This window comes from Clinocottus analis, unplaced genomic scaffold (assembly GCF_023055335.1).
Source record: "Clinocottus analis isolate CAN_PGR_092001 unplaced genomic scaffold, fCliAna1.0.p SCAF_18, whole genome shotgun sequence".
Classification (NCBI taxonomy): Eukaryota; Metazoa; Chordata; class Actinopteri; order Perciformes; family Cottidae; genus Clinocottus; species Clinocottus analis.
Window position 1 is genome coordinate 3,170,456 of NW_027175909.1, and position 24,103 is coordinate 3,194,558.

General features: G+C 46.6%; 1 protein-coding gene across 2 annotated transcripts; it reads left to right on the forward strand.

Annotated features, from left to right (window-relative positions):
* The first annotated feature begins 2,495 nt into the window (after positions 1-2,495).
* jcada (junctional cadherin 5 associated a) lies at positions 2,496-23,794 on the forward strand. Of its 2 annotated transcripts, none has more exons than XM_068581807.1 (5): positions 2,496-3,146; positions 11,975-12,528; positions 14,890-15,843; positions 16,930-20,498; positions 21,570-23,794. In XM_068581807.1, exons 2-5 carry the CDS (start codon positions 12,161-12,163, stop codon positions 21,602-21,604), a joined length of 4,926 nt encoding a protein of 1,641 aa, XP_068437908.1. In that variant the 5' UTR covers positions 2,496-3,146; positions 11,975-12,160; the 3' UTR covers positions 21,605-23,794. The 2 variants fall into 2 exon arrangements, with proteins under 2 accessions (XP_068437908.1, XP_068437909.1); XM_068581808.1 differs by lacking the exon at positions 2,496-3,146 and adding an exon at positions 3,851-3,869.
* The last annotated feature ends 309 nt before the right edge of the window (positions 23,795-24,103 follow it).

Consider the following 24,103-nt stretch of genomic DNA (forward strand, 5'->3'; position numbering starts at 1 on the left):
AAAGCTGTGGTATTATGGGAGGTTAAGGCTGGACTAGAAGTAGTAGCTGGTAGGTGACTTTGTTTAGCCAGGCTAGCTATCTTTATGCTAAGATACGCTAACTCTTGTGGCTTCAATGGCATATTTAACAGAAACAAACAAGTGTCTCGGGAACATAAATAAACGTCTATCCGCAAATGTCAAGCAGTTCTTTCAAATCTTTCAAAAGACGGAGCTATTAGTGAACAAATGCAGAGGAGTCAGAGGAATATTTGCAAGAAACAATTCGAATGTCTGTGCCAACTGGACTGCAACTCCATCAAGATGTCCCCGATATTTCATTTTAGTTTTGTTTTTTTTCTTTTAAATTGGCCAGACTTGGCTTATCCAATTTCCTGCTCTGCCAGAAATCCAGCCGCCGCCCTTTGTATAATGCCACTCTTAAGATTCATGAATTCATGGAAGAGTTTTCCCAGGTTTTCTTATGCTCTCTGGGTTTAGAGGAGCAGAGAGAGACAGACCCAAAAACCCCTCCCGCCCCTACAGAGTGGAGATGTTCGACCAGAGATCTGGGGTTCAGGCCAGCAGCCCACAGCGGGCAGCGCGCTGCTCCCCGAGCTCAGACTCCCAAAACCACAACTGGCAAACGGAGCGGTGACATCAGCGTCTCTGCGCCGCATTTCGGCGCTCTGCACATGAGCTGCATGTGTGCGGCGCCAATTGAAAACAGACACGGCCAGGCCGTAGGGGGGCAGCGAGCGCTCCGTGAGCACGGGGAGCAGCCGAAATGTTGACCCTCAGTGACACCGAGCAGATGCCGGCGATTCGTGGGGCCAAATCACACGACAGGCCTTTTTTCTCCTATAGCCGCAGTTAAGAGTTCCTATATCACTCCCGTTGTTCCTGTTGGGTTCCTCTCACTTCTTTGACTCTATTAAGTCATTATGGATGTTTTTCTCCGTATCGTAGTGGCCGCAGGATATGGAAGGTCAACAACTGGAACAATGGCCGGCTTCACAGGAAAGGAGATACTCATCGAATATAGTCATTTGAGAGTTCAGCTGAGTGAATGTAAACACGATCGCCAGTGTTGCAGCGCTTGCTAACGGGACACATTAAACAGCTGTGATCAGGCCAAGATGTATTCCAAGAGTATCGCTGCCATTTTTTGAAACGCATATCTTTCTGCTATTCACACTGAGCGTCCTCACTACGCCGGAGTTTTAGAGCGCCGAAAAACGGAGGAGTTTTGAAACTCCGAGGATTCGTCCTCATGCGGGCGTGTAAGCTCCTCGATTAGGTCTTAGCAGTCGCAACGTGCACTTCCCTGATTTGTCGCACCCGATTACATGACCCTTTTCCTGAAGATCAGATGACTTCATGTCAACAAATAGCTCCGTCACTGCGAGCTAAACACTCAACAAAGTCGCGACTATTTGCTGTCCTGGCTCCTCATTGGTGGAATGAGCTCCCCGTTGACATCAGGACAGCAGTACTGTGGAGCTCATCTTCCGCCGATAACTAAAAACATCATTTTTTTCCACTACACCGTGAAAAAGGAAAGCAGCGTCGTCGTAGCACTTAAATGTCTCATTAATATCACTTTGTAGTTTAACTTTATTGATGAAGTTGTACTTTCTTGATTCTTGTTGTTTGGAGTTTGTACTCATGGTTGAATGCACTTATTGTAAGTCGCTTTGGATAAAAGCATTAGCTAAATGTAACGTAATGTAATGTCTGCCAGTGATTCATTTCAACGTGGATGATGAGTTTGAAGCCTTACTGGCTTTGTTGTATATAACAGCAGCTGTTGTACAGTTAAATTCTGCATTTAACAATACTACACTGCTGTCACATGAATGGTCACGTTGCTGGGTGGACGTAAGTTGCTTTTGTTTTAAAACGACTATGAATTTCTTAGTTTGAGGACATCCCTAATGCTTACACATGTATATTTACATATATATTCATAAAAACATGGCGGGAGGGAGTTGAGGATGGATGGGGCGAGGGGCGGGGCGGAGGGGGGGCTGACAGCTCCTCTTTGGCCCGACAGCCATTTTTTCCGGCCCTGGTGGAAGTTCATCACAAAAAACAGGCAGATCATCGTGCAATTTCCCAAAGTGGCTCCCCTACACCGTAAACACTGCTGTCTGCATGAATCTGGATCACGGTGGATCCAAAGTGAGTCTCTGCATCAACGGATAGATAATCATCTAGTCGGTAATTTGAAAGTTAAGTTGAGTTCATGTCAACAAGATCGTTATTGTGGCTGCTCTCGCCAACGGGACACGTTTAGCAGCTGTGATCAGGAAAAGATGTATTTCAGTGTTCTGACTCGAGGCGGTCCACTGGGATGATTCCCACTGTGGAGGGAATACAACAGGCAACGGCTGACAGAAGCCTACCAGCCTCCCTGACGTTTCAGGGGAATTCAGTTGTGCGCAACATCTGTGTCAATATTATGGAGGTTTTAGGGTCCGTTCTATTTAAGAGGTGGGGAGGGAGTACAACTCTCGGCTCTGATGGACTGGAGCCAGCTGGGTGTGAAGCGAGCTTCTGACGAACCAGAACAGAAAACAGAAATGTGGACCAAAGTTTGATCAAACGCTGTCAATGACTTTGTATTTAATTTGTTTACAATAATGATGTAATACACCAAACAAATGGTTTCTCCAACATGAGATACATGTAAAGAGTTAATTTTGCCTAATCAATTAGGCTGCTGAAGCTCTGCTAATAACAGAAGAAAAACAAATATTATTATAGGTGTTGAAATAGAAAAACAACATTTAGCTTGTGCATATGCCAAATGGAGATGTGATGGTCAGGTTACAGCTGTAGTTATTACGGTGTGTAAATAATGTCATCATTTACTTCCTGTCGTCAGCCCACTTATGGACCAGACACACAGACAGGCAGACAGACAGGCTCTCTCTGTGAGATGAGGCTCCTCTGTCTTGAAGCGCGGAGTGCAAAGAGTCCCTATCGCTAAGCAGCATCCAGCTGCCTCCCCGCTGGAGAAGAGGGATGTTTCCTCGCTGCTGCGCTGTGGGCTCGTGAAGAGGGGCTGTTCCCTCAGCAGATCCCAGGTCAGTCCGTCCAGAGCAGCGGCGGGGATGAGCGCGGAGGACCAGGAGGCGACGCAGCAACGACGCATTTCTCAGGTAAGACTGGCTGCGGGTCGAGCGAGACGCGCCGTCTCCAAGTCAGGCTTTCTGCTTTGGTTCTGTATTTCTTTTTCTTTTTTTCCTCTCTTTTTTTTTATTATTATTTTTTATTTCACGTCCCGTGCGCTCGGCCGAGGGAGGCGCGCGCGCGCCGCTTGGCAGCCGAACAGTCGCATCTGCTCCCGCGTTCAACATTTGCAGCGGTGCCTCAACTTGCAGCCGAGAAGCGGCGCTGCCTCTCGGCTCTCCGCTGCGCCTGGTCCCCGCTGCCTCCTGCGGGCTGGGAGAAGAGGATTTTGGGGGAACACAGGCACGCGTACACATAAACAAAACCCCCCCGTGCCACTTCCAGGACGCGACGTTAGAAGGTGAAGGAGTGAGGAGGATGGCGGTGTTTATTATGATTATTTTTTTAGAACTTGAAGCGCGTGCGGGGAGGAGGAGGAGGAGGAGGAGGGGGGGTGCCACTGTGTGCGGACGCGCTCCTATCAGCTGAAGGTTAAAGATTGCTGATGGAGCTAGCCGGGGCTAGCGTTAGCCCCGTTCTCCCTGCTCTCTGAAGAGGCCAAACTACGTCCAAATTACGCAGTTTGGATGTGTCCCGGCTTCCCAGCAGAGGGTTTATGTCGGGAGAGGAGCCGCGTGAAGGTCTGAGGCGGAACGCCGCGGCCGCGGCTCGTGCTCGGTGGGCTCCCCGCGTGACTCTAACGGCTCGTACTTGTGCGGGATTTCTTTAACTTCTATAATTGCTCTGCCTTAAATATCCCACAGTGTGCTGTGGATGGAGCGACCGTGAGCAGTTGGAGTTATAAAACAGAGCCATCATTGCAACACAGTCTGCATTAGTGGGTCATCCGTCTGTTGAATTGAACCATGTCCCTGAACCGATCCGCATCGTGCGGTCCTGTGACACCGGCTGTGCACGTCACTGTACCGGAACCTTTAGCGGGGCGGATGTTTTGACGGGATACGGCGGGGGTTTCTCCCGCATATGTGAACTGCGCGTCCAGTGCGGGGAGGAGGGGGGGAGGAGGGAGGGGGGGGTGCTAGGCTAGGAAGCTACACCGAGCAACCTGCAACGGAACCAGCGGAGCGAGCGACATGCCAGAGCCTGTCAATCATCTCGCGACGACGCGGTGACAACACTGGGCTCCGGCAGCGTGTGTCTCTGTGTCTCTCTCTCTCTCTCTCTCTCTCTCTCTCTCTCTCTCTCTCTCTCTCTCTCTCTCTCTCTCTCTCTCCGTCCTTCTGCCGCCGGGACGCCCCGGAGCGCCATATGGCGGCGGGACTGAGCTGCGAGCAGCCTCCTTGGCAAATGGCATGCCAAGTTTAGGCTCGCTTTGATGTCCGCATGTTGTCACTTTGTCACACCTGCTGTTTGCATGATGATGGCTGCTGCTTGACCTCTCTCTCTCTCTCTCTCTCTCTCTCTCTCTCTCTCTCTCTCTCTCTCTCTCTCTCTCTCTCTCTCTCTAATGCACATATGCTGTGAAAACAGGCATCCTGCTGCCAGTTTGGTAAATAATAAAATGTGCTTTATATTTACGTTTCGATATTGAATGCTGACCTCGAAAAAGGCTTTTTATTTATTTATTCTTTTTTTTTTTTTTTTTTACAGCGTAGTAATATTTAATGGCCTTGGTTTAAACACTGCTCTCTGCTCTTTTGCTCGCACCTCACATTATGTCACAGTGTGTGTGTGCAACTGCTTAATGGCTTTCATTTTTCAGAAGGTCTCAGACATAAATTGTTCCTGTCACTTAGGGACCTCTAGAGGCCACATTGTCAAAGCCCAGATTCCACCTGATCGCCTCATGTTCGACACGATCACTTGGCGTATGTTGCTGCAGTGAACAAACACAGCGCCGTCATCTCAAGTGGGAGTAACATTCCCCCTATTTCATCTGCGGGCCGCTCCGTCAGGGCCTCTGGTCTGATTAATACGGCTTGTGTTAGTACTTATGAAAGTGCTATTAACATTGCCCGGGAGTGATCGGCTCCTTCTTGCCAAGACCTTTCATAGCTCAGTGAGCTTGCATCCAAAGCTGTTGGTAAATGTCAGTAAAGAAGCGTTTCCCTGACAGCGGGCAGGATTTGTAGATACTAAATATATAAAAGACAAAATAGTGCAAAATCAGCCCCGACCGGCGCCAGCTAAATGTGCATTTTCACAGAAAACGGTGAGACCGTAGGTGGCTGTGCGTGTGTGTGTGTGTGTGTGTGTCGGCGCATGTGTGTTACGTTGGTAGGTCTTTCGCACATCCTTGAGACCGGGATGGTGTGTGAACACAAGGCCCTGCTAGATGCCCCGAGGAGAGGATGAGGGGGGGGGGGGCATTAAGAAGGGAAGCAGCTCATTAATTCCTTCCAGCAGCGGAGGAAAGGGATGGTCAGCGAAAAATATTCTGGAGGGGCCCTCCACGGCTACGGAGGCTATGGAAATGAGTCATACCAGTTCAACTTTCACGGGTGGTACAAACAGCCAGCGATAAGTGTGGGCCGGGTTCACTTCCTGGTGTTGCAGGCTAGACTTTCTCTTTCCAGTAATCATCTGTGTGTGTGTGTGTGTGTGTGTGTGTGTGTGTGTGTGTGTGCGTGTGTGTGTGTGTGTGCAGTGGTTGTTGTTGTAGTTTTGTCAGATTATCTTTCTCTCTCAGTCCACTCCCTGTCTGCCTTCAGTTTCATTTCTAGGTCAAGTGAATCAAGTAAATGATTTTTTTTTCCTTCTTTTTCTTCTTCCTCTTCTGCCTTTGGGTAACGGCCAAAGCCCTTGAAAGTCAGCCGATGTTTGCCCGGCTACAGGGATCCCCTCGGAGGTCCTTTGCCTGATGTCACGTGTGATGTCAGAGCAGGAGTGACGCAGGCAGGAGGGAAGGAGGCCGGCGGACGGAGCCAGCCGCCGACGTGTGAAAGCCACTGACATCTGCCAGTGTGCCTCTCTCAAGAGTGAGAGTGCGGGGCAGAGAGTGTGATCCGCGTGTGCGTGCGCGCTCTGGTGTAGACGCCGCCGTGTCCTCGCCGGTTGATGCTTATGTGCCGAGCTGATCGTTGAGCTGCCCCGCGTTGTGGCGTCCGCGAGTCGAGGCGTGTCCCCGTGCGCTGATAAAGCCCTTGAGATAACCCTGACCGCTCGTTTCCACGCGTCCCACATCCCACATTCACCGTCCAACACTTTACTTCCATTGCGTGGGAGACCTTTTCCTCCTTCTTTTTTTTTTAAACCCACCTGTAATCTGCATCACGGCCATCTGTCACCATAGTTCTGCCGTTGCCACGTCCTGTCAGCTGCCTTCAGACATCAGACTCCAGATGAGCTTAACCGGCCTTAATGAGGCAGAGTCTCGTGGATTGGTAGAATCTGTATCAACGTTGGGTTGTTTATTACAATTTCCCCATTTATAATACTGTGCAAGAGGCGTGCGGAGTCCATCTGATTAGCAGGAAGCAAGAGCGCGCTAACCCTTTGATCAGTGTGTTTTTGGCTGATAAACCATACCACTGTCATCTCTAGCAAGCCCCGGACTTTGACAGACACTAATTACCACGAAGCCGGTTTGGCATGCTCAGAAACAGCATGGGGTTGGGAGCAGTTCAGTGCAGGTGAAGCCCAGCGTGCTGCAGAATAGTGCCTCGCCGGACCGCCGTGACTAATAACCCCCTTTTGTCTTTTGTCTCTCATAGGACATTATACACTTTTTTTCCTTTCTCCAAATGTTGGCACGAGCTGCGGCGTTTCGGAGCAAATGCCCCGAATCTCTCCCTCCACATGCGAGTGTTTAAATGCGTTCAGTTGGAGGAGATCTCGTGACGTCAAATCGCCACAGTTTCTGCTGAACTGCGCTAAGCCCGCCATACAATGGGGAACTGAGCCCATTGATATAAAATACCCTCGCACATCGCCAGTGTCTTACTGGTTGCCTCATGCACTAATGAGCCATCGGCGACGGCGCTCCGGTGCGTGAGCCATTTGTTATTGGACATTTTCTTTGGATTGAAACACGTTTGGCTGGACTACTTCTGACTGAAATGAATCCGAACCAGACCCTTCTGATTCAGACCGGGATGTGTTGGAATATGGTGAAATAAACCCTCCTCCCCCTCCGACTCCCCTGTCCCATCCTGCCTTTGATTTTGCTGCCAGCGGAGTCCGACTGTAATACGTTTTTTGGACTGAAGCAATGCAGCGGGAATATCTTAGCAGCCCACATGCTATTGTCTGAGGGCGGCCATTCACAAAAGCAAAACAACCGTTGCCATGGGACATGCTCAACGAAATATTGTAAGTGGGTGTTTTTTTTGGCTCGACCTTTCCGCATGAGCTAATTGACTCGCAATGCGCGGGGGCCCGGCCTGCTTCTGCTCGCTTCTACGAGTGCTGCAGGAAGCACACGGGTTGCAACGCGGTGCCGAGCTGCGACGGCTGGGGAAACCTCTCCGTGGTTGTCACCCGTCACCTAAACACACGTCCACTTGTTAGTTTACGGACCCGCTCCAGAGAGTTTCAATCCTCGATTCCTCATCGTCTACTGATGTCTGTCATGAAACTGTCTTCTGATTAATGTGACCCCGGATGATGAGCCCACATTTTATGTTGCCGAGTTCCAGCCCTCCTGAGGTGGAGAGCATTGGGCTTCCTCAGAGGTCAGCAGGGGTAAAATGTGCCCTGAGGTCGGCTGTTTATTCCTCCCGCCCCAAAACACCCCCCACCTTCCTTTAACGTATATCCGCGGGACAAATAGGAGCCCGCAGAGGGCCTGATTGGAAACATTTGCGACACCGTCGGCTCCCCCCCCCCCCTTTCCCACACACACCAACAACGACTCACTTCCTCAGGAAGGGAGACGGCCCCTCCGCTGGACACAGTGATGTCACAAAGATAAACAATCTGCGCAGCGTTGCTGTTTGCTGAATGTGATGGGCTGTCATGCCTGAGAAATCCCATGTGCGTGCACAGTCCTAACAGATGCAGGCCAGAGATGAGCCAAGTACACACCCACTCGGGTCAGTCGCTGTAGATGCGAGGAGACTGGGAACAATGTGGCGGAGAGGTGCGGCTCTGGTGGAATATTTTGAAGAAGCGGGATGAACGTCTTTTTGCTTCCAGGCTCTGGCGTTTGAGATCCCTTTTGTTGTAGCGTTTGTTCATTTCAGACTTGTTTTTGTCTGTCGTTTGTCACTTCTGGGAGGTATGTGCCATTTTAACACATCCCAGTGTGTTTGTTGGGACAACATTAATCACTGTTACCCAATTTGTTTTGACCACAGTGCAGACCATCTTCTGTTTTTTGTTGTTTCTTTTTTTGCTTCTTACACAGGATATTTCCATCCACTGCTATGGCTGCTCACTATCTCTAAAGGTTATTTACATAATCTGCAATCCACCCCCACAATCTGGACTATTTACGAACACCCTCTTGTTCTGCACTTCTGTTCACCCGGAGGCCTGATCTAGGTCTCCGTCCTGCCTTGTCTGCCACCCATGCTGTCCCTCTGCTTCCCTTCCTCCCCACCTCCCCACTATGCCCTCGTCTCAGTTGGGCCATGAATAAGGAGCTGACACCAAACTGTCAACCTGCAAGCCGTCATGCCCCTGCAGCTTGCCGCTGGTGTAGCCGCCAGTAAGGGCATGCCCCCACCTCGCGTAGCTTAAAAAAAAGAAAAGGTTTGTGTCTGTTTTTAATAAGCAAGCCATGGCCTCGACAAAAGTTCACTTGACCCCCGAAAGTGCCCGCCTTCCATCTTCCATCAGTAAATGTGACTGATGTGCCGGTGATGGTGTACAGTGGCTGATTAGAGAAAAAGCGGAGGCTGGTGTGAGGGTCGCCTGTAGGGAAAAGCCAGCCCTCTTGTGGTCCCTTTTTATTTTTAGCACATGTTACCCTTAAACTCTATCATTAATTTCTCTGTTTGAATGAGCCATGTCATTAAAATACAGCAGATCTGCCCCCCCCCACACCCACACCCCGACCCCCATCCCCCCAAGTTGCCAAATCCAAGAGCCTGTAATGCCAGTCCTTTTCACACAAGGCGGCATTGTAGCGAAACACAATGTTGTTGTGTTTAGGGGGATGAAAGCCGACCATTGTTGCATACCGTTGCTTGAATCCGAGGTTTTATTTGATATAAAATGGGTAATTCCATTGCGTAACAGCATTAGCAGTATTTAAACAGGGCTTGCCATGGGAAGGAAGGTGGGGGGGGGGGGCACACAACTGTATGACTGTATGCGGGCAGGTCACTTTACAGGAGGGAATCCTCACTTTTGCTGATGATGGAGATAATCCTCATTTGGTGATGACACCAAGAGCAATTGCCTCAGATTAAGGGTTTAGCTCAATCAGACAGCATATGGCTGTGCAGATAAAACAGGTTAATGTGCAACCATCATAACGAAAGTGTATTATCATATTAATGAACATAGCCCTTGACCTAAGGCTCACTCGGGCTAATTAAGCCTTTTAGCTGGTTGGAGGGATGAGCTTCATCCACAGGGAGAAAAGGAGGTGATACCAATCTGACTGATCTGAGTGTGATACGGGCTTCTCCACCGCTGGAGGGACACCTGGTGCTGTTTCCTAATTCATAGCAGTGTTTAAAATTTCAGAGGAACATTTCGGTTCATCAAATGAGTTTGAATAATCTGTTATGACAAATGACCCCAAATATTTCCACCTTGGTTCCTTTTTGCCGGCATTTACAGTATTTCAGCGACACTATGTTATTGAACATAGTCACTGGCCTGTTGCCAAGAAAGTTCAACTACAGTTCATGAAATAACAGTCTGAAAAACTGTTTGGTCTGCAGCAAACCCACCTTTATTTTCCTTTTTTTTTTAATCAACATTGGTCACAAGAACCTCCCTGACCTAGCTTAGAGCTAGCTCTCCTTGAGGAGATTAGTAGGTCAAAACGCAAATGGAAAGAGTTAAACTTAACAAAAGTATTAACTGGGTAAGCGCCAAGAGTCAATCCTCCAAAACTAACAGGTTTAAGGTTTTAAATGAAAAAGATAATCGTATTAGAGAGCCTGATGTACAAAGAGAGCAGCATTTCACGCTCTTGGATCGTGTTAATCACCTAGTAGGCTATCCTCGGCTTCAGGTAGGAGGAGGGAGGAGGAGGAGGGGGGGGGGGGGCGATGCTGCCCTCTGAGTCAGGGCTGCTTTAGATGGACTTTGTCATCTCAGTGGGACTATGGCTCAACAAATGGTAAGAAGCACAAGAAATGCTAATCTGTTTGCAGCTGAATTCATTTGCGTGCGAGGCTGCGTCGCCAGTCTCGCGTTTCAAAAACCCAAATCCAAGGCGAGCGAGAGCTGGCCGTGCCGTTAGACGATCATAGCGTGTGATTGACTTTTAAACTGTCTGTACAGCATCTGATTCTGGCAGCGAGTCTGGCGCTGCTGTTCCCGAATGCCATTTCTTATTAAGGACAGCCAGGTTGTTGGCAGTATGCTCCAGTGGAGAGTATTGAATGAGGGGGCCGCAGCAGCATCTGTCCTGTTGACAAGGCAGCAAGCATGACTTCATCAGGGGCGTTACATCATGAGCAGATGCACCCTGGGTATCACCAATTCAATTCTTCATCAGTCCTTGATGCTAATACTTATGGCGTAGTCATTTTTTAGGGTCGCAGAGAGCAAAGGTCGTAATGCTTGTTTCCCTTCATACTCTTTGGAGATTATGAGGGTTTATATGGTGACCGCTGTTCCACCTTCAAGCCGAATGAAAACACTGTTTGTCAAGGAGAACACATAGATAGGGTTTCACCGAGCTATTCCTTTAATCAATGAGTAATTCATTCATTTTTGCATTGTATTGTGTTGTCTATAAAGTGCCAAGAACCACTACAAATTTCCCATCCATTACATTACATTACATGTCATTTAGCTGGCGCTTTATCCAAAGCGACTTACAATAAATCCTGCTGTTACATGGCTTGCTTTATCCAGCCAATTTGAAAACCTGAATGTAGTCGGAGATCAAAATACAGGAGCAGGAAAACAGGAAATCTTTTGACATTGTTGCTTAGTAATAATTATTTAATGGATTGATTTTGTGTTTATTGGCACATCATTTCAACCCTACACACGCACGCACTCACACTCACATTGTGTCATTCCTCATGTAATCTTGTAGTTTTGTAATATGCAAACCCGTATCCCAGACTGCCATTTTTATTTAGGGCATGTAGCTGAAAAAAAAGTCCTCATCCTTTTAGACTGGCATCAGAAAATACCTTTGAGATGAAGAAAAGATGTCGAGAGAGAGAAAGTGAGCGAAGAGAAACACAAACCCCCAGTCGCCTCATTGGTGCCAAGCATGAGCAGTGGTTGGCTGCTAACAGCTACCTAGCAGCCAGTGTATGGAAGTCCACAGGGAGCCTATTGTAAACAGGGACGTTTCCCCCGCAGCACCAGCAGCTCTCTGAAAACTCCTGTTGCCGCTGATCACCACGCTATTTAGGGTTGTTCCTCAGGGCGTTTGTTTACCTCCCTGTCCTCCTCAGTTCCAGACACCGATGGGTTTGGTGCCGGTGACTCCTTGTGAGATGGAAAGGTTGTTGTTGTCAGGAGGACTGGAGCAGAGAGGAGGGAGGGAAGGGCTGCTGGGAAGGCGGGTGATCTTGGATTTGTCGTTGCGGCTCAGAATTTGGTTTTGCGAGGGGGGCGGTGGGGGGGGGGGGTCTCTTTTTTTGTTTCAATCCCGATGGGTTGGGACCCTTGACAGGAAACTGGACACGGGTAACGGGTATAATGGTTTTAGCGTCACCCTCTTTTCTCTGTCTCCTCATGTCGTCCTTCTCTCTCTGTTTTTCTCTCCTAGTGATGGCCTCAGCTGCGCAGCTGTGCCGGTGATCCTGCCGCTGCACGTAGGGAAGAAGCAGAGACGCCTTGACAACCGACCTACCTTCCTCTCTCTCGCTCTCGCTCTCTCGCTCTCTCTTTCTCTCTCGCAAAAAAAAAAGACAGAGGAAAAAAAGAAAACACACCAGCATAAACAAATGCGACCATGTACAGTGTGGAGGACCTCCTCATCTCTCATGGATACAAGCTGCCCAAGCATACCACCTCCGCCACCCCCAGCCCAGCCCCCGCGTCCTCATCCCGCCAGGCTCCCTCGTCCTCCCCGCCGTCCTACAGCAAGCACCATGAAATCCTGGAGAACAGGCCCGGCTCCAGGACAGTGAACGGCTACGAAAGGGGGCCCGGGATGCCTTATGGGAACGGGGGCGGATCCAGGCAGCCCCAAGCGTTCGTCAGCGGCTGTCCCAACAACAACAACGAACCCAGGGACAGGGGCCTGTCTAGGCGGGAGGGCGAGATCCGGTGCCAAATGGACACCCACTCCTTGGGAGAGTCGCTGACCTCAGACAGCGGGTAAGACCAAGTCTGTGCTGTGGTGGGCTCCCGTCCGATCGACCCTTTTGCATGCCCTGTCCCGATTGGCCGATGTTTGTCGTCGATCTTTATTGATAAAGGACAAAATCATTCATTGTAAGGATGCTTCGATGGAGGGGAATAAATAAAAATATGCACCTCGGCACAGAGTTTTGCATGGGGATTTTGCATGGCATCTTAGATGGAACTGCCTGCTCAGTCCCTTCTGCAATTTCTGTCTTTCCCCTTGCGTTCAATTCAGCTCTATTCCCTTCTCTCCTCTACTTCCCAATCAAGTCTTCGGGCAGGGGAGGATGGGTAGTGTGTGCTGGAGTTTTAATCTGTCACATGGGACCTCGGAGTTGTAATCAAAGCAGCTATTGGGCAAACCTGTGTGCTCTATTTGAGCACCCGTTCCCCATTCTGCCCTCAAACATAACCAATCTGCCCTACAGACTTCCACTGTTTCACAAGTATTATACCTGCTTACATAATATATACCCCATCAATAATACAGGATTCACATAGGGTGTATTTAAATATGTATATGGAGGATAGGCTATATTTAGCCTCGTCTGGCGTTATGCAATTGAAACCCTCTTGGGTAGGGACTGTATGATATTTCCAGAGATATCGCCCGGCTGCAGCCAATCAGTTTTTTCCTCAAAACAGGATTGTTTAATTTGTCTATTTGCACCAGTTCTGGGGTTGAGTGTGCTGTAACTGAGACAAAGTCAATACAGCTGTTCTCATGTCCACACACAAATTAGGCAGGCTTTTTCCTTACATTTTGTTTGGCCGATTTTCTCTTTTTTTTTCTCCCTCTAATCCCTTTTTGCCACCAGCCAGTGACAGATCAACTGAAAATAGTCAAATGACCTTGAATAATGTCAGCGGTTGGTGTTTGTGTGTTTTTCACTTTTCGCTTTTATTCTTTGAGACGAGTAATCCGTATTTTCATGTCGCCGCTCTGTCAGTGCTATCAGAGCATTCTGTTGGGAATGTGGGAATTGCTAAGACATATGTTTTGCGATTTCAGTCTGTTATTTGTTCATCCTTCTTTTTTTCTATTCATCCAAATCCGTTTTGCCTGGCAGCTTTAGTTTAGATAAGAAACAGGCCTATCTTGGCACTCCCATTAGGCAGTGCTACTTAGACCCAATTAGGCTAATGATGGTAACTCATCTTACATAAGATGCCCTGAAATTCAGCAGATTGGCAGGACTAGCCCCCCTTCCCCCAGCAAACATCTCTGGCCAGTGATGATCATGGATGGAAATGTCAAGGACGCTCAGTGGCCTCGGCCTTGAGGGGGTGTACGCATGTGCTTGCGTCTTGTTTGCGTTGTCAGTCAGTCAGTCAGTCACTCTACAAATAGCCTGAAATGATCAGACTGTATGCAGACACCCATCGCATCTTGTTGTAGCCCATCAGGTCTGCCATCAAACATCCTCCCAGAGACATAACGGGAGCTTTCCTCGCACTGCTTTAGAGAAATGCTGCTCATTTCCTCAGATTAGGAGTGAAAGAAAAGTGCAATACAAGGACTGTCAATGAAACGTCCTCTAAATTGTTCTGTCTTGGAGGACATCTGGGACTAACAGCCACAGTGTATCATTGTGTAATGTGTTCATTATGCTCCATGGAAAATCACAATTACCAGACGCTGCACTGCTACTCATGGACATCTGTCTCCATCTAGTGGGAAATGCTTTCTTTATTTTCTATCTGTCCTCATTGTTTGTGGTTATTTGCGTCTTACTATTGGGGCATTATTTGTTGGCATTTAATGGCCGTGTACGATTCTATCTTAGTGTTTTGATTATTGGATTGCTTTAATGTTTTAAAGTGATCATTAATTTGCTGTGATTAGCTTACCACATCGCTTTGGTGTATCTCTAAATCAGATATAAACCAAAAGGAACTTAACGATTGGGTTGTGCTTAAAACAAAAGTTGTTTGTGCGGCACATAGTCTGACCATGCCTGAAGGTTGAAGTGTTTATAACTGTTCCAAACGGCTATCCTCCAAGGCCGGTTGGACAGCCTGCCGTCATCAATCAAACACCGAAATAAAAGTAGACACTTTGGCTCAGTCTTTCATGGAAAGAATTCATAGTGTTGAACACAATAAGGGCCAGTAGGTACATTGGGTAAAGAAAGGCAAAACAGAAGCTTGAAAAGGAAGTTCAAACCCTTACCCAGTTGTTGGGTACTTTGCGCTTGCTAGTCAGATTGTAACAAAAGCCTAGCTCTCACATAGGGAAAGCTGTAAAGGAGTGGGCTTTAGACACTCTTCATCCATCCAACAGGCCCTTTGATTGAAGCATAACAACCCCTTTATTTGTGCGTTTCCTCCCAGGTTCTGTGATGGCACCAGAGGTCCTCAGTCGCAGTTTAAGGATGTATCCTACTGGAGGAGGAGAGGCCAGGACTTCACTGTGCTGTTGGACTATGCTGACCTCAGAGAGACTCATGGAGGAGGCCAGGGGGGTTACACCAGACTGGAGGGGTCTCAACAAGCAAGAGGCCAAGAGTTGTCTGCCGAGGAGCGTCAGAGAGCAGCTCAGGAGAGGCAGCGCTGGGCTGCCCAGGCCCAGGCTCAGGCGCAGGCTCAGGCGCAGGTGCAGGCCCAGGCGCAGGCTCAGGCCCGCTCGAGAGAGAGGGAAGCAGCGCTCCATCATTGGAGGATGGTAAATGAGAGGAAGTGCCAGAGCTTGGGGACAGATGAGTGGCGTCCAGCCGTGAGCTTTGCCCGCCAACTGTCACAGAGTGAGGGTGAGCGTTGGGCACAGGAGCAGCAGCGGCTCCATGCCAGGACACCAGAAGGTATGGTAGTCCATCCCAGGGCCAAAGCTAAATCCCAGTCTCTGCCCAGGATGCTGCAGCCTGAAAGCCTGCAATATGTGGACATAGACTCGTCCGGTCTGGAACTGTTCAGGCGGGTCAATGGCCACCCACTATCACACCACGACCTTTATAGGCCACCCCGCTGGCCGGAGAATGGCAGGCCGGCGAGCGCCAACCAACTCTCAACGACACCAAAGCCCCGCTTCACACGACCCCCCCGACCTCCCTCTTATGAGATGCACCAGCAGATCAGGGGAAGCTGTGAGATGTTGTCTGGCAGAGACTCAGTGATTCTCCAGGCCAGGGACAGAACCCCACTTCCAATATCAAGGACAGGTGACCCTCAACTGGACTATTATGAACAGGACTCTGGACCTCCAGGATACATCCCTCCCCCATCATATAAAAGAGCTCCCATGATGGGAGGGGTGCACCGAGGATATGGTGAAATTGCTGTTGACTACAGGTAATCTTTCTTCTTTTTTCTTTATCTCATGAATAAGCCGTGCTTTTTAATTCACAACCAAGGGGCAACTTCAGAACAGAATTGCGTGGCTTTTGCGGCCGTTAGAAGCTGCCAAGCACATAGCATCTGGGTCCCCCTTTGCTTTTTTACACTCATTTCTGCTAAATTCATGCACATTACATAATTTAAATGTTCCCATGTTTATGGAAATGAGCCTCATTGCAAAAACAGTCAAGTTAACAAAGATCAGCACTGATAGCCGCAAGCAGTGACGATGAAATTATAAGTGTCTTCAGAGAGTTGGAGCTATTTGAAGAGCGTTCATATGGGTTGAACTCATCTATTTTTAGGCTGCAGTGACAGTTCATGTAGCGTCATCAAAAATGTATAAATAAACCTCCTCTCTGAATATGTCATTATTCAAAATACACAAGAAAATAATGAATGAAAAATAATTCTTCTATAAAAAAAAATACATACATTACTTATTAAGTGGCACTCTGGCGAGCGCTTACTTGCGAGACCCCTCGCTCAGGCTTACTCACCTCTCACAACTGTCATGCACATTTATACTTTGCCACAGGGATAATTGCAATCAGATAAAAAACGGCAAATTACACTCAGCTGCAAAACATTGTTGGCTTGTTTGAGCTAAAATAACATTAGCACAATATATTTTGTGAATTGGACTATATGGGGCAGATAGCTGATAGAGTTGCATAATTCATGGTGCTATCAGTGGCTGCAATACATTCTTTATGAATCCCCCACCCTAGAGAGTATATGGTTGACTTCTTCAAGAGGTTGTATTGCTCTGTAGTGTAAACATGACACTGAAATAAAACATTTCGTAAATCCTAAGAAATATATAGCTCGGAGAGTTGTAAAACGTAAGTCAATGTCTGTTCAGTGCAACAGAGGGCAAAGTAGTTTTAAATTTGATGCTGGAGTAGAGCAATTTAATTAGTGTAGCATCCACTTAAACCCTTTTTGAAACCTTTACTTTTCACAGCTTTTATTCCTTTCTTGTCTTGTTGGTCTTATTTTTGCCAAAATAAAGTGCAACTGTGTTGTTTTTACTTGTAGGTACAGAGGAGACGTGTACCAGCAGATACAAGTGGCTCCAGATGGATCTCACTGGTTCACCAGACATCCAGCTGGTTCCTGGCCTGATCCCCAGAGAGAAATGAGCATGAAGCAGCTTTACCCTGTGTATACTACCCAGGAGCGGCCCGGTGGAGGGATCCAATACATCCCCTTTGATGACCCCCGTATCCGCCATATTTCCTCAGCCCTAGGTGGCAACTCCCTGACGGACGCTGACAAGATCCGGCACATCCGTAATGAGCTTCCCAGTGTCACAGTGTCGGAGCCTGCATCCAGTGATAGTGCCTTTTTGCCCCCGCCATTGGGGCCTTTCATCGCTGCGAAACTGGCCGATGATGCTAACCAGACGTCTTCTAGTGGCTTCAACAATGAAAATAACAGATGGCACAGTGATTTGCACAAAGAGGCTGTCGATAACTTCTCAGCAACTGACCAAAACTGCAACAGATATCCCAAAAACCAACGCCCTCCTTCATCTCCCTCGTCAGCCTTCCAGGCCCCATTAACAAGAAGTTGTTCTCGTCAGGGGTCCAGCTCAGATCAGGTCTTTGCAGAAACCATCACCCAAGTGAAGAAAATTGTCCCAGATTCAGGGCCAGCGAACACTAAAAGAAGAGTGAGTGAGACCATCTTCTGCCTTGTGTCTGTCCCTGTTCACACACCAATACACATGAGCAAAGACTTAGCGGCAGACCAGAACAACAATGAGACAATACCAAGCCTGACTGTCACCAACACAGAGACTTTTGCTGTTGGGCTCAAAGAAAGCCCCAATGTGCGAAGCAAGTCTGTGAATGAGATGCCTATCAAATCCCATTACTCTCACTTTCACACCAGCAGCACAACCTCAATGATGAATTACAAGAGGGCTCCTCTAAGGAAGGAGATAATAGATGCCTGGGCACTTCAAGCCAGGGAAGACAAAGAGTTGTGCTATGCCGGGTCCTGGCCCGGAAACCAATACCGTAACCAGGAAACCCAGACTGGCTCACCTCTGACAGTGGTGAAAAGTCCAGAACCCCAGAGTCCTCCTGGGGGACAAGAGCCTGTTCAGTCCGTCTCAGACACAACCACAGATAGTGGCGTGGGGCCAGAAAGTAGCTCTTCTTATGGTTACCCAATGGCAGGCCAGAAAAACCTTCATCCTTCCAGCAACAGCGCATTTTCCCGTCTTAGCCTCAGCCCAACCCAACCGTTATCCCTCCAACCCACACAACAAGATCTATCATCCCCATTGAAGGCCTGGGATCAAGGAGAGCAGCCATCGTCTCCCAGGAAGAGCCACTCCAATCCCCCTGAGACTGCAGAGCAAGTGACCTTTGGTCAGTTTCTGTTAAAGCCAGTGAATCGTCGACCCTGTGATGCTATTGGTGAACTGGAAACCATTAACAAGAAGATGGAAGACACAATCAGCAAAAGACCCAATGTGGGTCAGTGCATTGACGATCAAATTGGGGCGAATAAGAGATCAGACCAGTTTCAGTCAGGAGCACATTTCACTGCTGGTCCAGAACCAGGCAGGGAAGCAATCAGTCTTCCACCAATGCACATAGAAAAACCTAACAATTTCAAAGTCAGACCTACGTCCTTGGCTTCTACCGCTGATCTAGACTCTATGGACATTAAACGTGCTTTCTCCAGGCCACAGGCCAACAACATACCATCAACAAATGAATCGCCCAATCTCTCCAAGCTCGGCCATAGAGAGAGTTGCCTTCTGCCCTCACTAACCCCACACAATGACCCACATCGGCTCTATAGGCAGGACATCCCAGTCCCTCAAGAGTCTTTGCTGAGGGATGTGGGATTAACTGTCTACACAGAGACTCCTGGTGGTCCTGGAGAGCCAATGCAGCGCTCACTCTCAGTCCCATCTCCACTCGATCATAAGGAGTTTAGTCAGTCATTGCAGCTCTCGTGGGAGAGCAGGACAACACCTGTTAAAAATAGCCTTGGCCCTGAGCACAATTCAAATAAAGAGCTTCAAGGTGAGGTAGAAACTGAGAGAAAGCCTAAATCGGGCAATGTTTTACCATTCAGGGGTGAGGTGAATTTAAGAATCTGTAGAACGAGGAGTGAAAACAGCAAATCGCCTCAAAAAGAGATTCCACCACATATCACCAGGCTTTCAAGGGAGGTTTCTTTTGTGTTAAAAGATGGTGATGGCAATGGTAGATTTGCCATCTCTAAGCCTCTGACCTACAAGAATGACTCAACCATGGCAGATAAGCATCTGGAGAACTTACTGATTCGAGAGAAAGCCAATTCTTTACCTGCAGAGGACCTTACCAACCTGTATGAGGTGAAATACGCAAAAGGTATCCCTGAAAATGAGTCCATCGAACAGAGGGCTGCCAGAATCCTGGGTATAGCTGTTCCAGTGGAGTGCTTGGGTGTGGCTGACAACCCGGACGTTATGGATACCTACGTAGTTGAGGAACTACACAGTCGAGGCGAAGAGATACAGCAGGTGCTAGGAGAGTGTGAGCAAGTCAACGATGAGTCCCCGATTGTTCAGGGAGCAGAGACGGAGGAGATCAAGGAGACAGAATCAGGAGAAGACCATAAGGGAGGAGACGGACAAAAGCACAGCAGCAACCACAGTGATGGGGAAGACACTGAGATTCAGTCCCTGGTGGTACTGGACTTGCCCGAGTTCCCACCTCATATGCTTCCCTTGTCCCTCCCCGTCACCCCCAGTGAAAAGCTTACACTCACCACGTGCAGTGTGGAGAGGCGGGGGCGAGGTGGAGCATGCAAACTAATTGAATCCTTGCAAGATAAGCTAACCTCTTCTGCTGCCGCATCCGTTACATCTCTGGGCAGGTCAACCCCAGACCGAATGGCTCGTCTGAAAGAGCTGGACTCAGTGTCTCGGATAAGACGCCTCAGCCTCAAAGGTTCAGAGTCTGGAGGAGAAGTTGATTTTGAAGCGAGGGACAGTGACAGTGAGGAGAATGAAGTTCAGGAAGTCACAAAGGAGGAAGTTGTGGAGCAACCAGAAGAACAAAATGATAAAAAAACAAAGGAACAAAGAGGGAATATGGAGGAGAACTCTGATGAGCATGAGACTGCACATGAAACACATGACAAGTTGGGAGATCCTACACAAGATTGTAGACCTAAAGAAGAGGCGAGTGAAGCAATATGTGAGGAAGAGCAAAGACGAGAAGAAGAGGCGGAATACATGAATGTTGAGATTGCACTAAAAGCTGGAAATGAAAAGAGTAAAGAAGTAGATGTGGAATTAAAAGCGGTCAAGTCCAACGGAGAAGTGGACCTGAAAATTGTTGAGGCTGACAAAGAAAAACCTTTGGAGACAGTGAGATGCGGACAGAATACAACAAAGGTCAGTAGAGGTGAGGCAACTCAAAACGCTCAAGGAGAGAAATTGCCCAAACCAAAGCAGCGCACCAAGCTGCAGAAACCTCCTCTTCTTCCTAAACCTCGCAGTGTTCCCAAGAGAGAAATAACGCTGCCTCTCAGCTTCAGCACTGGGACCTGTGGCCCCTCGAATACGGAGGATGAGGAGACGCTCTCAGTATCAGGTGGGTACAGAGGAATTAACCATTTCTTCTTTTGTGAAGTGGAATCATGTAGTATAATGTATGGCTACTAGCTATGTCAAAATGGATGTACTAAGGTATATAATAGCATCTATTACATGTCTGTCGGTCCTCGGAGAGGGATCCTTCATCAGTTTCTTAATCTGAGGTTGCCACCAGTTTTCCGCAGTTAAAGTTAGATTTATTGGGAAAGGGACAGTTCTTCCTTCCTGGAAACTTCCAAGAATGTAGACCTATTCCTTTCATAATTTATTTTGTATTTCTTTCTGAATGTAGCTTGATTTCACTCTCATGTCATGCTCATCAGTGCTGAGCCTGGTCCATGGTTTGTCTAGCCTGTTCAATATAATCAAATTTCGAGGTGTTTGGATATCTTTGGATGGAGCCAGGATAGCTCTTGTCCCAAGTTCGTATGCTAAACTAGGCAAACCATGTGGGACTAATATCAATCGTTTCTTCTCAGTCTCAAAAAGAAAGCAAATGAGCCTATTATGTTGATCTATTCATTTTTAAGGTGCCCCATGGAGTTTCTTGTGAACAAAATCACTGCTTGCATTCAGTGTTTGGGGGTATTCACATCAGGGACCCAGATCCAAGCCCACTTACCCAAAAGTTGCTTTGACTGCACTAACTGATAACTAAGTAATATACTGTTCAAGTGCACATGGATCAGGTGTGAAAACCAAGTGGACAGAAGTCGACAGTTGCAGTCAGCGAGTAGTTGGGTCTCCTTTGAAATTTGCAAACAGCATGCCCCCGATCTCGTCCTCTAAACTGCACGGCCATGGGAGATAAGGCCATTATGGGCTTGGCGTCTTGCGAGTAAGCAGCGCTTTTCTACACAGTAGTGAGTGACAATATAAACGTCACATAGATGATTGGATGTGCTCAGGGACGATGCATTACGAACGTGAAAGGAGAGGGGGCAGTTGAGTGCAATCTTTGAACTTCCGGGGTACCTTTAATTTACACCTTTTATAAGAGCCAACAATATCGTTCTGCCTTGTTTTGATTGTGTTGTCTCATCTTTTCTTTCTTCTCTTTTCTAATCAGACTCCTACGACCCCAGTCAAGTTGAGAGAGTGTAACCTCTGACAATGCCTTCGCCACTGTGGAAATCTTTGTTGCTCAAGTTAACAGCTTTTTCCAACAACAAAGGCTTTCATCTCACCTCGCGGCTCAGTCAGCCACGACTCCTCCTATATTGTTACGCATTATTTCTCATAGAACTGACTGTCCTGGTGCTGCGAGAGCATTTTTACAGCCAAATAAAGGCACCGCCGGTGCTGATTCTCCGAGCCTTTTCAACCTCGGTGTCCTCGTCCTTCCAATCTCTCGAAAAGTTTGTTTGCTCAAGCAAGTTGACTTCCTTCTTTTGAAATTGTCTCACGTATTTTGCCCATGGAAAAATGCATGTCATTATTTCCGTATGCACTTGGGCTCCTTCTCGAGCTCAAGTGTTGAAAAATGAATGTAAAAGTGCTTCTGCTCAACAAAAGAAATGTAACAGGAAAAAAAACAACAAGAAGGCAACAGTATTGCATTACAATCAGTATTAACCTACACCAAATGTAAATAAGAAAGAGTTATAAGATTTTATTAAGAATATAAAAATCAATTTAAGTCATTTAATTGCTGAATAAATGTATATTTTCTTATCTATGTTAAGAAAAGACTAGATTTTTGGAAGTGTAGTCTTTGGGTGTATTACTAATAATGAAACCCCTGTTCTTTATTCTTATACTTGTGTAATAGAGAATGTACTCAAAGAGCATTGCAATGAGAAACACTGTGGTCCTTGAATAGTTTCACATAAGAGCAATATAGTCGTTGTGTATGGGACATTTGTGACATGGTTTGAGTAGCAAGGAGCTGATCTCATTTAAATGTCTGCTTCAAAGCTCTACCTTTTTTTTGGTACAAGTGTTAGGTTTGCACTGCTGAGATTATTGGCTTTGTGTTACCATTGAGCACCTGATAATCTCTGCAAATACTAAGAGATTACACTCATCCCATTCTCCGCATCAGCAGCCGACATTGTGCATCAGAAACGTCTGATTCAAGTGTTATTTCTGTTCGTCCTCATACTGTCGAAGAACAAAATCTATATTTTGTGGCATTAGCAGAAGTCTATATTTAACCGTGGAGTTTTCCTTTGTTCACAGTGATGTCAGAAGTGCTTTTTTTTGCGCAGGAAATGGTAGATGTAGCTATATTGATCGCAGTGTGCCTTGTACACACTGTTTCTGTGGAGAACTTCATTCGTGTGTATCACATCCCGTGTTGTCGGTTTACGAATCCTAATTTAAACTGGACATCATTAATTTTACTTTGAAAAAAACGTTAGGCGTTGTTTTGGCAATACTAATAGTATTTCATCCGAAGAAGCTTAATGTTGATGGTGTACAGAAGATTACTGTTGGAATACTAATCACAATTTCTGAACGTGTTAAATACTTTATTGTTGACATATCAGTGCTTTTGTGTGTTGTGGGCATAACTGGCAATTGGTTGACACTCACTTCACTTCCTGGGTAGCAATACAAGAAATATAAAAAAACATACCAAACCAAACTTTATGCTATGCATTGGACATCTACATTTACTGGGTGCAAAACCAAAATTCAAAGTTAAAAATGCAACTTCTGGTTGTGCTTGTTTGACCCTGTCACTCTTTGATCCAGTATTTGATGTTGGACGTGTTGGATCTGGTCGTAGACGTGCGTAGAAGTAGCTCTGACTGGAGGTCATCAGTGATGCTCAGTGCGAGCGTTCGTCTTTGTCCTGTCGCCCACCCGGTCCCCATACCTCTATGTTCCAGGTAATGTGTTATTATGACCGTCCTCGTAGGTCTTTTTGTACTGCAAGTTATTTGTAACATGATATAGACTATTGGTGCACATCTTGCTTTGATATTTTCTATTTTCATACAGAAGTATGTACAGTTTCTTTTGTATGAGCGCAGCATTTTTTTTCTTTTGTTTTTGTGCATGAAATGCGTAAGAAGTTAAATGCGTAAGAAGTCACAGAGAGAAAGTGTATTTGCATATAATTGCATTTGGTACTATATAGTCTATCCAATAAACAGTTATATTTCATACAATGTATATTTTATTTTCAAAAATAATTATGCTACATATTTAAAAACAGAACAAGGTATTTTTAGATTATTGTGAAAAGGGAAACTGTTTTTGAAGGCACAATATTTGTCTATATTTGAAACGATCATATACAGTGACGATGATCAGAAATAGAGACAAGTGTGTGCTATTGTACAGTCCTGCAGACTATTCATAAATAAAAGTCTTTGCATGAAATATTTTGTCTCAGATTTTTCATTTAGATTGTTCTATGCAAGGGGAAAGTTTTGATTATATATAAATAAATAAATATATATATATATATATATATATATATATATACATATATATATATATACATATAAATATATATATATAAATGTGTGTATATATATATATATGTATATATATATATATATATATATATATATATATATATATATATATATATATATATATATATATATATATATATATATATATACATATACATATATATGTGTGTGT

Coding starts and splice junctions, on each gene's coding strand:
- jcada (XM_068581807.1), top strand. CDS start 12,161: ATGTACAGTGTGGAGGACCTCCTCATCTCTCATGGATACAAGCTGCCC. Junction 12,529..14,889: donor TCGCTGACCTCAGACAGCGG/GTAAGACCAAGT, acceptor GTTTCCTCCCAG/GTTCTGTGATGGCACCAGAG. Junction 20,499..21,569: donor GGAGACGCTCTCAGTATCAG/GTGGGTACAGAG, acceptor TTTTCTAATCAG/ACTCCTACGACCCCAGTCAA.